Source organism: Trematomus bernacchii, unplaced genomic scaffold (genome assembly GCF_902827165.1).
Source record: "Trematomus bernacchii unplaced genomic scaffold, fTreBer1.1, whole genome shotgun sequence".
NCBI lineage: Eukaryota > Metazoa > Chordata > Actinopteri > Perciformes > Nototheniidae > Trematomus > Trematomus bernacchii.
Window position 1 is genome coordinate 600,970 of NW_022987735.1, and position 15,662 is coordinate 616,631.

Consider the following 15,662-nt stretch of genomic DNA (forward strand, 5'->3'; position numbering starts at 1 on the left):
ATGATCAGTTTAATTTGTGGGATGGTCTGGAGGAAAATGTATTTTGTTGATATAATCCCAGATTTGGCCTAGACCATAAGCTTCTACATTCGAAGCAAAGAGCATTTCACACTTTATCTCCAAACAGGATTACACAATGCTATGCTATAATCCAGCAGCATGGCTCCCTTTATTTCCTGAGCCAATTCAGGAACTCCCAAGTCATCCATCTGCTTAATGCAAGGCTTTTAACCCTGTTGTGAGGTACTGTAATAAAGGAAATGGACAGCTGTTCACGTCACACATCCTGCATGTATATCCGATGCACCTTAGTGCCATACCATCAGCCTTATTGCATATCTACTTTTGAGACATTAGTAACGTAAATACTTTTCAATTAACAACCATCCCTTTTTCCATTCCTCTGTGCTGTGGACACACTGCACAGTCTTTAATGAATGTTAACAGTGAGGACTCCCAGGTGACCTGCTGCGGCAGTGGAGTGATAATGAAAAGGGCGGATACTTATCAGAGCTACAGGTTCCCCCATTAATATTATTCACTCAGTGGAGAATCACTTGCCAGCAAGCAAAGCAGGCTCACTGCGGCGTAGAGAGAATGAAGATACAGAACTGAACATGTTGACTCTTTGAACCTGGAGATGAGAGGCGAGCTCACACCTGCATGGGACTCTGGGAACACCACCTTTTGGGAGGAGTACTCTGACATTGCCTTTGTAGTTGCCAACAGCTTGATCCTGTTGATCACCTGTGCCGTGGGGATTGCAGCAAATCTTTTTGTCATACTGGCAGTTTATCAACAAAAATCCCTGCAAAATGTGAACAATGCACTGGTGGTGAACCTCGCAGTCATAGACCTCCTGAGATGTGTGATTGACTGCCCCATTCTCCTAACCATAGTCATCACTGTGAACCACAGAGGACATGTACACCAGTTCATCTGTGATACACAAGTGGTCTCTTTCTCTTTCAGCTGCTGTATCCAACTGTTGACTCTGGCCAGTATCAGCGCAGAGCGGTACCAGGCCATCGCCCGACCCTTCACCACCACTCAGAGGCGAAGACGGATTATGGTTTTGATTCCTCTAATGTGGACCTTGGCTATTCTGGTTGCTGCCTTTTGTCTGATACTCATGAAGGACTCTCCGGTGCATGAGAGATGCACAGGACTATCAATGGAAACATCATCCAGCTATGACACCTTTGGACTTTACATGTTGTTCCCACTGTGGGCAGCTTGCATTAGTGTTATCATTGGATTCTACACAAGCATATTTCTCCTTGTGAGAACACACAATCGCAAAATATTTGACAAAGGTTCTTTTCCTCTTTCAAAGAAAGACAAAACAGAAGATGAGCAGAAGAAAGAAGAAACCACAGCAGTGGAAAATGGACACGGAAAATCTGAGCAAAACCTGAGCAAAAGTGTTGCTGGGGGGAAACTACCGGCTGAACAAAATATTTCTAACAAAGATTCTGCGGATGCTATACTGGCCTCGACAAAAGCTCCACAATGTGCATCACTTGGTTCAGAGATTAAAAAGGAATTAAAAAACACATTAGTGATATCTGACTTGGAAACAGAAACACTTCATCCCCCTGCATTGCAGGTTGCAGAGCAGTCTGAGACGAAGCCTTTTAAAGCAGAGCAGCCCAATCCGTGTGGCACAGAATTTGAGGCGAAACTATCAAATGGAGATGCTGCTGCTAGTGTTAAGAGCTCAACCACAAAGCCACAGAAGGTGTCAAGCAATTTCAACACAGAAAAGCCGTCCAAAGAAAGAGTGAACATCGACGAAGTGCCCTCTGAAATGAAAGAAGCCAGCCCCCATGCTCACTCGTCTGCACAGTTAGAAAATCCCGAACCCACTTCTGTTTTACTGATTGAACCAAAACAAGATAAGAGCAACAATGGAGGAGAAACACTGAATGTTGCTACAGCAGATCAGGGGTCTTCATTACCCCCTGGCTCAAGTAATGTCCCAGAAGCAGAAGCTACTAAACAAGACACACAGGTGGAAGGTGCTGTTTGCATGATGCCTTCCAAAGCAAGTAGAGAGAGAGGAAGCAAAAAGAAGGAGAGCAAAATGGCGAAGCGTGCTGGCTACATCATTATAACCTTCCTCTTGTTCTGGCTACCACTGATCATCACTATCCTGATTAATTGTGTTGTTCACGGAAACAAAAACCCACAGGTACGTATTTGTTTGGTAAGGGTTGAACTTCTACTGTCTTTTTATGTGTAAAAGGTTTTAGTTTGTAGTGGATGAAAGAATAACTGTGCTTTATACTGAAATGTGTATTCGGGCCTCTCACAGTTTCCAGGCTCTATTTTTAGCCTTAAGAATGTCATGATTGTGCACACTATATGTGATTTATATAGATGTATATGCTGCAGTAATATATCCAGACTTTGAATGTAAAGGGGCTGCTTCGGCATAAAATATATGATATACACATCTGACACGTATTCAGAGCCCAAGGTTTAAACGCTTTATTCTTTAGATTGATAGAATTACTCCAAGTTTGATCTGTTCTCTAACACTTTATCATTTCCTGTGATTTTTCAGGTGAAAGTCATTAAGGAAGTGGAGATCCTGTCAGTGTCTGTCACCTGCATCACATCACTGAGTAACCCAATCATATATGCAGCAGTGAACCCTCAGTTTAGGACGGAGTTTTATAGGTTGAAAACAAAATGTGTGTCCAGATTCACTAAGAAGTGATCATATTTCCACTTCTGACTACTTTTCTTTAGACCAAATTCAATATACAGTATGTAACTGAATACTAGAATGGTTTCTAGTCATTGTTCAAATAGTAACAAAGTTAAACCCCAGACGTCAAAGTGTGAATTTTAATTTGGGTATAGGAGGCTTTATTATTTGATAAGCCGCTGTGTTATCTTAGATTTTATGCAGCCTGACTTCACAGCGGTTATTTAACACGGTAGAGCGGAGACGCTGCATGCTGGGAGAAACAGCCTGGTCCTACGCAGCGGGCTCAGCAGGGGGCCGCAGCGGAGGCCTCTGTCAAACAATCACTGAGGCCCGCCTGTCTGTCTCCAGAGACCCCGCAGCAGAGACCCACCACTGGGACAGTCAGGCCCTCACATGTCCTCCAGCAGCACCTAATTATTATCCCATCCTATTATTATTAGCTCTTTGAGTAATCAGGCAAAACATGATGAAATCCACCTAAGTGCACCCTATTAAAAACAAAAGACATGGGTCATTTAATGGGTTTTTCAGTAGAGCTACAGTATTTATTCTATCCACTGCACCAAATGCACAATGTGTGATTATTTATCCCTTTTTCCTCACCCATGACAAGATTTTCATTTCATTAAAAGCAAAGAATTTACATCATAACATACCAGGCTCATTGTGTTTCCTTTCATTAATCTCATTTTTACTGACAAACCTCCGACAAGAAGACATACTTTTAATAAAACAGAACTCTGCAATGACAGCATGCAAATCCTTAATTCAACCAGTTAACAGACAGAAATAGTATGGCAACAACTGTCAACTAAATCTAGAAATAAGAGAAGCCAACTTCAAATGCATTTGATAAATTCTAACTGAGATATTTACAATATGAAAAATGTACAAAATGGTCCTTTAACACAGTGAAATCTACCAAGTCTCGCTGATTATAATGAATATTAGAATTTAAGAGCAACTCAGTGGAATTGATGTCCAACACTCTTTCATATGGTTTAAGTCAACATTAGGGTTAGTATTAGTTAAGTGTTGCGGAGAACATTAACGTATATCTCTACCTTGTGACCTAACTAATACTGTATGTACCCTGTATAGTTCGCAATATCAATTGTTAATTAATGACAATGGCTTTCACATAGATCCATATCAGAATGTCAAATATGTAAATTAACACAGATTCTGTCATTTTGACTTTCATTTGCACATTTCACAAACATGTCATGATGCGAAGCATATTTTACTCATCAAGCGATGACACCAACCAGTTAATGAGTCAGTTAATGAATATTCACAACAGTTATCCATTCCAGTGGATGCATGTTTTCTGAATTTACAACAGTGAGGGGACTATTGGAAAGCAGTTCATTGAGAATTAAATCTATTTAAGTGGGTGGTGAGTGAATGTTTCTTCTGTGTAAGTATTCAGATTTAATATTCACAAAGATGGCCCTTGGTTAATGAATATGTGTGCTTTGTCATCAGAGGCCATGATGAATGACCTTGTAACGTCTGCCTCTCCTCCTTTGAACCAGAAGACAACAATTACAACTACATTACATATTCAAAAATAAAGTTTCTCAGTATTTTTAGGCAACAACGATAACCACGCAGTCCAAACACTCCCGTTGCTCTGCTGTGCTTAATGGAGCAAGATCTGCTGGTTCGCTCATATATCCAAGGCAGCCGTCCACATCATTGTAATACCATGCAGAGTTTGACATCAGATGAGATCACTACTTCAAAAAACCCAGATTTCTGCTAATCTTATAATCCCTCTAGATTATGGCAGGTTGATGCTCGGTGGTCCCTCTCCTCAGCATCTGGTGCTTCTTGAGACCAGTTTGCTGATCAGATAAGCATGACATCTACAAGGCAGATACTCGGACAATGTTGCTCTGAGAGTATGTGGAGGTGGTGGTGGAGCCGTGCCCGTCCGATGAGGTCACCACCGGGGCAGATAGGCTGACCATGGAAGGAGTGATGTAAGATTTGTCACATTTCAAGGGCGCAGTCCCATCGAGTTTGGCATTCAGACTGGAGCGGCTGTAAAACAGACACAGGATGAAAGCAGGTGAGAGCTCTGACCATGTGAATGTATTACACAAAGCCTGCATTACACAGAGTTCTTTATTATTTTACAGTTTCAGTATAAAAGCCACGATTCAGAAATACCTGCATGCTTTGTACGGAGTGAATACATAGAGGAGCTTTGTCTCATGTTACTCATTAACCATATCTATGTTTTCAGGGTAGATTTCTGCTTTTGTCAGAGATTAAAGAGGTGAGAGGAATCGCTATATGAAAGCTCTTTTATATGTGGTCCATCTTGTACTAAAACATGTTATAATCCTCCAATTAAATGTGTTTTCAGATGCATGATGAATACATCCTCATTTGCTGTCTGTACTGTCGTGTTGCACGTGCAATTAGGATTCACAGAAGAAGATAACCTGTGATGACAGGCAAACCAATGAAAAATCATTCTCAGCTATGTATGTGGTATCTTTCACACCAAGATTAATGGGTGTCATTTCACCCAATTAATTAAATAACTGGGTTTCTCACAGTCAGAATGAAAGATTTTACAGCATTTCTATCAAATATTCATCTCTATTAATTCTGCTGTATAATAAAGGTTGTCTGGATTTCATTTACTGCAGTTTACAGCATCAAAATCACCAGCGACACCGAATACAGTGTCCTAGTTGCAATGGATAATCCAAAGAACAAGCTGTTCTACAGTTTTCACAGAAAGAGGGTCTATTTCTTTGTAGTAGTTTCACTGAAAACGGCAATTCCTGTGGATTAGGGAAGCTGTCTCTGGAGGGACATGTTGCTGCTTTTCTATCTATCTTTGAGCAACACAAACCCAATTGCATTCAGTTCCAATGTGCTGGTTTGTAAGCAGAAATCTCAAAGATAGATTTATTTAGACCATGGAGAATAAAACTGTCTGAAGATAGATACCAGTAGAGGTAGCGGTATGTAAAATGAAAAGGCGTTAACATATCTTGTGTGAATTTGCGCTTTAAGACTATCAAATGCAATGTAAATGTCCATACCCAACATGTCAAAAAATCAAACACCTTAATTAGCTGTTCAAAGAAATCCATGTATCTCCAAAATAAGATAAAGAACTACCGTGTTTGATGATTCATAAAAATGCATTTTTTTAATATAATGAATCCACAAAAGATGCCTCAGTTTAGCCATAAAATCCATAAAAACTAAATAAAGAGATACCTGATTTTCACAGGAAAGCAACAGTATGTTTTCCTTCCTCATACTATCTTATTATCTATATACCTGTATGAATAAATGTGTCAGTTGATTTTCCAGCAAGGAATCAATAAAGTGTATCTTGTCTTATAATAATACAATATCTGCTGTTTGCATGTGTGTGTGAATCAAACAGAAGATACTACCTGTTGACCATCGGCCTCTCTCTGATCTGGATGGTGCTGAGCTCCTGGTTGTTTGTGCTGGGCAGGCTGAAGCTGTTCTTCTTCCTGTGGCGTCGTGAGCAGCACGAGCTGAGGCCGTGTGGAGACGAGGACAGCGAGGATGCACAGGACCCCGACTTGTTCATCACAGAGATCTCCATGCAGTTGGCCTGAAACGTCTGCTCGTCCACAAACTCGTGGTTCTGCAGAGGAAAATGGCGGAACATTTTGGATTCAATGTTGCTCATGAATCACTCTATTACATCGATGATTGGCTCTCTAAATAATGGGTAAAGACTAAACAGACTGAACAGAATCCACAGTAAAATGGTTTAATAATTTGAAAATGAGTCATCACGGGAATAGAAATATATTGGCCCAGATGTCCGTATTAAGTGCCATCTGTGAAAACATTCACAACTGTTATCCCTGTGACAAATGAGAATGACTTGAAGGTCAGGCTCCAAATGTGTTTCCGGCGCAGCCAGCAGGTGGCAGAGGAGCCACGCAGGATCTGATGCCACGCTCTGAATCACGCCTCCTTTCTTATACCTTCCCTCTGTCAGTCCTGCCATCTATAATGCACGCCATGATGGGCCTAATGTAAACATGTGCGCTGCCATCTGAATGGCAAGAAGCCTTTTTGGAGCTTTTCCCGGACGACAAGCAAGCCTTTCACTATCGAGAGGAGGGAGACTGATTTAGTGCCTGTCCATGGCTTTCGAGCTGCAAGTGTAAAAATCATGTCACAGCCAAGCATTATGGGCGCTCTTACATCACTAAATTATACATTGTGTAAAATGAAGTGTGCTTGTTTGTTTGAAAGGCGTAATGTTTCTGGCTGGCTGAGTCATGTTATCTTTTGCATGTTGCTGGCGAGGGCACTGAACATCTCCCTGCCCCATTTACAGCTATTTTTAACACGTGCTGCATATAATATAGAATGTAGAGTTTGTGCATGGATGAAACAGCTCACTTTGTTTCTATTTGCAACACACTGTAGCTGGACCGCACTGCTGCATGATACAGCACAGACAGAGGTGATGCAACATTACATAAAGTAAGCTTCTTTTTTTACAGTGGGTTATTTTAAACTGTCTCAAATCTGTTACCAAGATAGTAAGACTGATCGATAAGTGAGTGTGTGTTTTTCCTTGGCCGCTACATTTAAAGAAAAGAAAATATATTTTACCGTGGTCTTCTCCAGGCAGTGCAGCAGGTGATTATGCTGGGTCTCAAAAGGAGGGCTGGCGGCCTTCGCCACCAGGGCTTTTCCTGCCTCCTTGCAGGCCTTGGAACATACAAAGTGAGAGAAACAACAGTGTAGATGAGCAGGTTCACACTCTGCACAGAAACAGTGTCAGGCAACAGCTCGGTGATGTAGTGGAGAGTACACAAAGCACTGAGGGTTGAAATGCTGATCTGTAGCACGGCAGCCAATCTACTGAGAACCTGGCGAGATGGGGATGTTTTAAAGATGCATAGAGACAGTGGCTGACTACAACGTGTTTCACTGATAGAATTGGTTTTGCCATTACGCTGATTTGGTGAGAAGGACCAGAAATGTCAAATTAGAGCTCATTTCAGTGCAACAGCAGTGGCACACCTAGACACAGATCGGACAGATTGCACCAAACACGTCACAGATTCTGGACCACAACAACACCGCACACGTGGATGAAGCTCTGCACGGCTCTGGGATGGAAGGTATGTTGTGTTAGTTTGCATTACAACCTGGATGCTCTAGAAATAACACACAGAACACACAGCAGATCAGAGACAGAGTTTAGAGGAGATGCAGGAGAGCAGACAGCCTCCATAGACCCACTGTCCAGTAAGCCTTGAGTTTCCCTCCTTCCCCTCCAAACCCTGTTGGATAGACATGCAGAGCTTGTCATGAGTCAGTGTGACTGTAATGGCCGTGCTCTGCCAGAAGGCAACTGCGCCTGCCTGGCCCTCCTGCTGTATGGATAGAGAGAGTGTCGAGGAAGCATGTCGATGCCGCAGCTGAGAGGTGTGATGTAAGAGACGATCACACTGAAGCGCTGGAATGACAGCAGCATGAGACGCCCCCCTCCCCCCCCCCCCCCTGTGTGTGGTGGCATGGCCCCCCGAGCAGAGTGGCATGCAAGCATCAGCGAGGCCCCGGTCAGTCAAGCCGCTGTTTGGTCCCGTTACCTCCTCCAGTGAGTTGATCTGCCCGTTTTGTTTGTAGCGCATATAGACATTAGTGCCTCGAATCTTCGCAGCACGGATTCTAGCAAGCCGAGATTTCTGTTTGAACAAACAGACCTCTGTTTTAGCCTCTGACGGTTTCTCTGTCAGGCTAATTGATGCTGTCTCCCTCCGGCAGCCACAGTATTTAGTAGGGAGAGGCCATGCTTAACTCAACCATTAGGAAATTCTGCCATAGCAAACACTTTGAGAAAGAAATGCACATATTGCTATTGAAAAGCTGCTGACACTATACTCTGAAGATCATTTGTTCAGTCATTGTCATTCCCTCTCTTATTTCTTTCTCCTACTGACTCAAGGAAGTTGAGCCCATCCAACACACACATACACAGAAACACAATAACAGATTAATATTCTGGAAGATAGTGTTTGCCCTGTCATTCTGTTACTTGTGGATAAGGCAGGGACAGAGGAGAAAGGCAGATAGAAGCAGAATAAAGACAGATAGGGAGGAAAAGGAAGGAGGGGGAGGGGGAGTGTCAGTACCCTCTGGGCTCGTCGCTTCTCCGCCCGCTGGCTTTGGTGGTAGATCCGGCTGAAGTTTGACACGATGACAGGGACAGGCAGGGCGATGACCAGCACACCACTCAGAGAGCATATGGACCCAAACACCTTGCCCACGATTGTTTTTGGCACCATGTCTCCGTACCTGAAACACAGAAAACAGAACAGTGAGCACACCGGGTGAGAAAACAAGACAAAATTATATATTCCTTTGAAAGAATCCGCTTTCGAGGTTTGTTTCATCACGTTACGTCGTTGTTTGTTTGATGCTATTTATAAAAGTCTTGAAATAGTCACAGTGACCTTGGAATATTTCAAATACGAAGTCACACATTTGAAGTTGGTGAGGAATAAATAGGACTTCTCTGAAGTCGCTTTTTTCCTGGCCTACTTTCTGCATGCCATCTTGATGTTGCTCTTTTAAAACCCTGTTTCATATATAATTACACACCTGCTGGCACCGACTAATGCTTTCACATCACGACCAAATGCGCTACATATCCCCGGTGACCTCTGTTAGCCAAACAGCTTGTGTAAGATACGGGGAGTAGTATCACATCAAGTAAAAGCAAAAGGGGAAGGGAACAGTGTGATGCCGAGCCCTAGAGAAATGTGTGTGTGGGCCTCAGCCACTGGTGTGTTTTGTTCTCCTTCCCACATCAAAATGGACTTGATACTAAATGCAGACACCAAGTGAAAACACATTAAAACAGTTCATGTTTGAGATAAAGCGAAAAGCATCTCTCTGTGCTGCGACATTGATCTGATCTATGCATTACATTTTGGGACATTTTACACATGTTGAACAGGCTACATTCAGCATGAGCAGATTAATGGTTGTACATATGTCAGGTGGGTCTGAATCCTCCCCATTAAAGAGATTAATGTACCGTCCTCTATCAGCCTGTCTGCGCTCAAGGTAAAGCAAAAATCAAACTGTCTGCATGATCTCACTTTCTTTACATTTTCCGACACATCCAAGGCCACTTACTAGAGAGACTGCAAATCATTTAGCTGTTTTAATTGTTTCAATCAATTCATTAAAAGGATTCTTTGTGATTAAAAATAAACTTGACTTTGAGTTTGCACTCTTGAAATTGCTGCTCGTGCAACACATATTTGTTCAAACACTGTTCAAACCGACGCGACGTTCAGCACTAATATTCATGTTACTGCTTCAACAGATGCTTTCAATTCACTACAAAACCAGACGATACACTGACACGAGACACTGTTAGGGTAAGGGTAATGTTTCCGTGGCGAACAAGGTTATCTTATTATGGTTGTAAATTTGTGTTCTTTAATGATGAAATAACATACCATAGTAAGGGAAATTCTACTGCTAAAAGATTCAGATGTATTTCTGTATGATTTGCTAGGACATGTTCTTAACACCAAATTACTAGCTATGAAGACTATAATTCGGCCAGCATGACCTGACCTGCTTGTGCATAAATAGCCTTCTGCAGATACTTTTGGCCACAGGGAGCACTGAGAGTAGAAAAAGAGAGCAAATAAATGATTCAGAGCATGTATGTTTTCCTTCTAAATATCCCTCTGTGTGCTGCGGCAGAGGACCAGCAGGATTGCAGGTGGGTTAGATGAATGATCGAGATCCTTAATGCGCAAATGACCTGAGAAGACCATTACCTCCTGAGAGTAAGATGAATGCAGGTATAGGACATCAGCATTGCTCAGTGGCTGTGACAGCCGCGCGTCTCTCAAGTGAGGCGGGGTAATGTGAATGTATCGCTACACGGGAGGTTGACTATTTCATAAATGAAGTTGTCTAATGCCCACAGCCGTCTGCTTGAGTCATTAGCCTCAGGTTTCCATCACGTTGGCCCAACAGCCGGGGCTTTTACAGAGCTTGGGCGGAAAGATGTAAAAGTGGACATTTTAATATCACGCTCGATGGGACTTCATGTACAACAGTTTGATTTCAAGTTGAGTAATCTCACACAGATGTCATTAGTTTTCCAGATCATTACGGGTCAAGTCATTTCCCTATGTAATCACTGACAAAGCCTAACAGCAGGTGTCAATTATACATTCCTGATGTACTGTTAAGAGGCCTATTAAGGAATCCATATGAACAATGCAAGAAAGCTTTCTCTCACACAATGTGACTCTCTCTAATCTGTTTTATGCCAATGGGAAAATTGGTAGGATGCTGCCTGATGCAATGCAATATATCGCAGCGCTTTTTATTGAAAGCAAAGGGTAGTAGTGAGCAGGTGAAAAAAAAAAGGAAGGAGCAAGCGCCCTCTGGAGAGAAACACTAACAGTGATGGATTGTTCATAAGGGGGAAGCTGAGATACACAAAGCTGTGCCTCCAGGATGACGGCAGTGGGAGGAATTAGCAGCAACGAGAGATTAAAGTAATGTTCCTGCTTTGTTCTTGTTGTCTCTGACTACCAGGTACCCACGTTTCCTAGCCCGAACTGACATGGGTGAGACACGAAGATGGATGGCCAGATCTTTATCCACCCTGCAGAGGAGGAAGAGGATTGTCTGAATGACTGAGTATCAATTCCCCAGTTCCACCCACCTGAAACCATACTGCGCTCGCATTGCACCGCTCTTAAAAACAGCGCATTCTGTGGAATTGTCCTACAGTGAGATGACAGCATTGCAGATGAAGCCCAGCACAGTGTGAGAGAGAGAGAGAGAGAGAGAGAGAGAGAGAGAGAGAGAGAGAAGGGGAGGGGAAGTGGGGCTTCGTCTCAGACAGTGTGTGAAAAATGTCAGACTAAAAGGTATATTTTAATTCAAGAAGCGGGCGATGAATGTCCCCGCCCGGCTCGGATAATAGACCAATCAAACATTCATGAGTCCCTATATCAACCTGCGTGGCAGAGTTTGTGCCACTGACCTAAGAAGTGGTATTTCATCAGGGGTGATCTGAGACAGATTTCTGAACATGACCTCTTCGCCACACAGCGAGCACGACACCTGGAAACACGGAGATGCCCGACACACAGGAACACACACACGAGCAAGCAGTCACAGATACATACCCTTGTTTGTTTGTTTGCGTGTGAATATGTGCGTGTATGTGTGAAAAGGCCTTTAATTTGACATCTAGTTAAACCAATCCCTCTTCCCAAAAAAGCAATCTTGTTCCTTGATTGTCTTCCAGAAGCCTGTGTCTGAAATCTGACTGCCATCTGGTTAGTGGGAAGTGAGGGCAGAACAAATACAAAAAAGCAGGATATCTGGATGACTTTACAGACACGTCATTTGTCTATTTCTCTTCTCAGAGTACGGTCCTTTTTCTTAAATCAAACACAATTATAGGAAATCCTTCCAGGTATAATGAGTCTCAATTGTTTAAAATCTGATCTTTGAACTGCTGCGAACAGAAATCAACCCATCAAAGAGTTTGGGGGGTTGGCAGGAGAGAGGCATCACCTACAAAAAAAACCTCTTTTAACTGAGCACAGGCTTAGGTTTCCGATGTAATCACGGGGGTCTAAAGTAAGTCCTGCTGTCCCACAGACTCACACTGCAGTATAGGGATCACAGCCTAAAGCTTAACCGCGCTGACAATTAGGATCCAAGAGGGATTGTGACAGATCTTTTAGCTGAGAGGGCTTTGTCACCAGCGTTAAAATCCAATCATCCACTGGCACCTCTGTCATGGTACCTCTGGCTTTCACTTCCCGGGGTTTACCATGAAACTCCCTCGCCTCCTGCAGAAGTGACTATAGTCTGCCATAATAAAAGTAAAGGGAATAAATGTCTTCACAGCATCCGATTCCCCTGATGATCCATGAAGGTCAAAGTGTTCAAAAGCAGAAAAACCCTGTGAAAAAGATACTCCAGCTACTAGTGGTGCTTTTCCATTAAATCCGTCATGGTAAAAGACATCTCTTCAAACTGTACTTTGATCTACTCCACTTCGATATTTCAACGAGAAGCGAACTAATTTGATTATTACAATAAGCATTTTGATTTGTCAGCTGATTAGAATTGAGATAAATTAAGCACACTGCTCTATCTCATGCATCATCTTTATCCGTTGTTTCATGCCAATGATTGCTGGGAGGGCCTGCAATCTGAGAATCTGAATCTGAAATTAATTTCAATCTCTCCTTCTTTCATGAGATTGGTTGAAATTCACATCTCACTCTATGTCAGTTTCTTATCATCGGCAAGGGGAAATCGCCCTGAGGCACATTCACTGGCGTCCGTTGTGCATGTTGAGTCACAGTGGACTTACTATGAAATGCTCTTTGAGATGCTTAAGTAAGACATTCATTTGAAAAAGTACTTTGTTGTGGAAAAAAAGTCAAGGTCAGCCACTTTGACTCTGAAATGGCATTAGCATTTTTTATCATTTCAAAAAAGATAAGATATTTCAAACATACTCTCTCCATCGAGTGTCATCAGCATGTCACTGATAAATTCTGTGAATGCAATATTCTCCGTCTGACCTTCAACAGCCATCCCATCGCACACCGAGCTCCCTATCAGTGCTTCCTGAGGTAATTCACTCGCTCAGTTTCACAGTTCAATGGTTTCTACAGCACAGACAAGCCCTCCAAACCTGTGAGACCAAAACCTGCCAATTATCCTGAAACTCCCAAACTGTCGAAGACTGTACCAATCAAAAGACAGAGAGAGGCATTAAAACAGTGCGGGGACAAAGGGAGAGTGGCAAGGTCGGGAAGTATCGGATATCCTGTAAGTGGGGGACATCTCCTGGAGCGTGATGTGAAATGTAAAGCTACAGCCGAGGATCAAAGACTGTCAGAGTGGACACAACATTAAAATGTTATCTGAGGCTCTGACACAGAAGTGATGAAGCTTTACACTGACCAACCGGGAGATGCTACATTTTTTACGATATATGACAAGGTGCAAATGGAGCAAAGCTCTATGACAATATGCTTCTCCGCTTATTCTCCACAAGGCTGAGAGAGCACAGTATTCCACCTCGCTGACAGTTAAATAATAGATGTTCCCAAAAAGAATGTAATTTTCCTCATGAACTCCATCATGGTCATACCACTATGAATTCAGAAAATGGATTGTGCTGCCTGCATGTCACAGAGGCATACTTACATGAGCGACAAGACGATATACATTTTCTGGGGTGTGTTTGTGAAGACTACGAGATTTATGGTGTACTGCAGAAGAGGTCTTGAGGGTGGTTATGTCATATTAAGAGCTCTCATAAAAAATGGTAGTGTGTAAAAACAAGAAAGGAAAGGCTATATGATCGTTCTTTTCTGTGCCAATGGGCATCATGAATCTGACCAAAGAGTAGGAAAAGAGAAATGCAGCAAACAAGGATTGCACCATTTACAGATGAACAAGGGTGAAGTGAAACTAAACGAATAAAGGAAAACTCTCTGGTGTACCATAAACCTATATTATTGATGAAGCAAATGTAAATCTGCTTTGTGTTTTGGTCAGCGTGTTAAAATATTAAATACACACTGTATTTATTAATCTCCACCGTGAACAGACTGTAAAATCTGTGTTATGCCGGAGAGACTGGCAGCACCCCGGTGGCGATCACCCTGAAGGACTTGTTCAATGCAGAGGCACAGCTACACTGCAATGCAACCCTTTGGGGAGACACAGCACAAGGTTTCAAGAATCAGAAGCACAATAAATGAACATGATCTCCAACATGATCCCTAAACACCACGTATCATTCCTGATGTTCTGCACTGCATCCCTGGCTGCGGCCCGGGAGCACAACATCCAAAACGCTGGATCTCCTGGGTTTGGACACCAAAGACTGATGGGATTAGGAGTGTGTGGGCTGATAGGGCTGTGCTCTGATGCTATCCCTCAGATATACATCATTATAGCGCAGGGAATCCCACAGGCGCTGGGATTAGCCTGCTAGATTTTCACTGCAGGTGATAAGGGAGAGTAGGAGAGGCTGGCAGAACTACACAACATAATGGGGAGATAGGGAAGCAGAGATAGCAGGAAGCGAAAGGAGCGCACTGCCTGGTGTTATACGTGCGGTAGGAAAAACAGAGCGCTCGAGTATGAGTAACTGTGAACAATAGCCACAGGGAAGGACAACTTTGAAAAAGGTAAACACCGCCAACTCTGTGGGAAATAATGCACCGACTTCATTGCTCTGACTGGATGTTTAAATGCAGTAAAAATGAAGTGTGGAGCAGATGTGAGAGATAGTTTTGATATGCTTTCCACAACCCAGCTGACAGTCCCTGCTGATTTGCGGAAGGCGCTTGGAAGAGCTGAAGGTTAGCATGTGAAGTTCAAGGAAACAGCCGTTGCACGCATGGCTACACGCCAGTCTGTGTTAAGGCATTGTAAATGAAGACTTTGTGATGCAGCAGTGTCAACGTGGCTGTGATCTTCAAACTGAAGGTTCAACGTGGAGACTCAGGAACTACACAGACCCAATAAAGGCAGATGCAATTCCTTTTTCTTACCCATGCAGACAGAGATAACCATATAGAATAATCCCCCACGTATAGCTCTGGCAAAGGCACCTCATCTTTCTTGCTCACATATCAAACATGTATTCCCTCAGCCCTCCAAATCCCAGCTTAACCCTCAACCCGGGGAAACCAGGCGGCTAGTTATCACCGAGGCTTTGACATTAGCATGCACGCCCTCTTTCATTTGGGAGATCTTCTTAAGAGTCAGGGATGATAAAAAAGCTTTCCTCTCTACCGCTCTTCCATTTCTGACTTTGACTCACCCTTCCTCTGCCTGGACCGGCCTCCAACTATGAGGTGGAGATGAAACGCTTAAT

General features: G+C 43.0%; 2 protein-coding genes across 3 annotated transcripts in view; one reads left to right on the forward strand and one right to left on the reverse strand.

Moving 5' to 3' along the window:
• The first annotated feature begins 640 nt into the window (after positions 1 to 640).
• LOC117494938 (5-hydroxytryptamine receptor 2B-like) lies at positions 641 to 2,753 on the forward strand. The gene is made up of 2 exons (XM_034145950.1): positions 641 to 2,194; positions 2,570 to 2,753. Exons 1-2 carry the CDS (start codon positions 641 to 643, stop codon positions 2,723 to 2,725), a joined length of 1,710 nt encoding a protein of 569 aa, XP_034001841.1. The 3' UTR covers positions 2,726 to 2,753.
• Positions 2,754 to 3,242: 489 nt separating this feature from the next.
• kcnd2 (potassium voltage-gated channel, Shal-related subfamily, member 2) overlaps positions 3,243 to 15,662 on the reverse strand; it is a 31,725-nt gene continuing 19,305 nt past the window's right edge. The window contains exons 3-7 of one of the 2 annotated variants that reach the window (XM_034145941.1): positions 8,890 to 9,052; positions 8,347 to 8,442; positions 7,361 to 7,459; positions 6,151 to 6,371; positions 3,243 to 4,768 (exon numbers count right to left, since the gene is read on the reverse strand). In XM_034145941.1, the coding sequence (XP_034001832.1) occupies positions 4,591 to 4,768; positions 6,151 to 6,371; positions 7,361 to 7,459; positions 8,347 to 8,442; positions 8,890 to 9,052 (757 nt within the window). In that variant the 3' untranslated portion in view covers positions 3,243 to 4,590. The remainder of the gene's footprint in view (positions 4,769 to 6,150; positions 6,372 to 7,360; positions 7,460 to 8,346; positions 8,443 to 8,889; positions 9,053 to 15,662) is intronic. The other variant, XM_034145942.1, reaches the window with a different exon arrangement.

Coding starts and splice junctions, on each gene's coding strand:
- LOC117494938 (XM_034145950.1), top strand. CDS start 641: ATGAGAGGCGAGCTCACACCTGCATGGGACTCTGGGAACACCACCTTT. Junction 2,195..2,569: donor ACGGAAACAAAAACCCACAG/GTACGTATTTGT, acceptor GTGATTTTTCAG/GTGAAAGTCATTAAGGAAGT.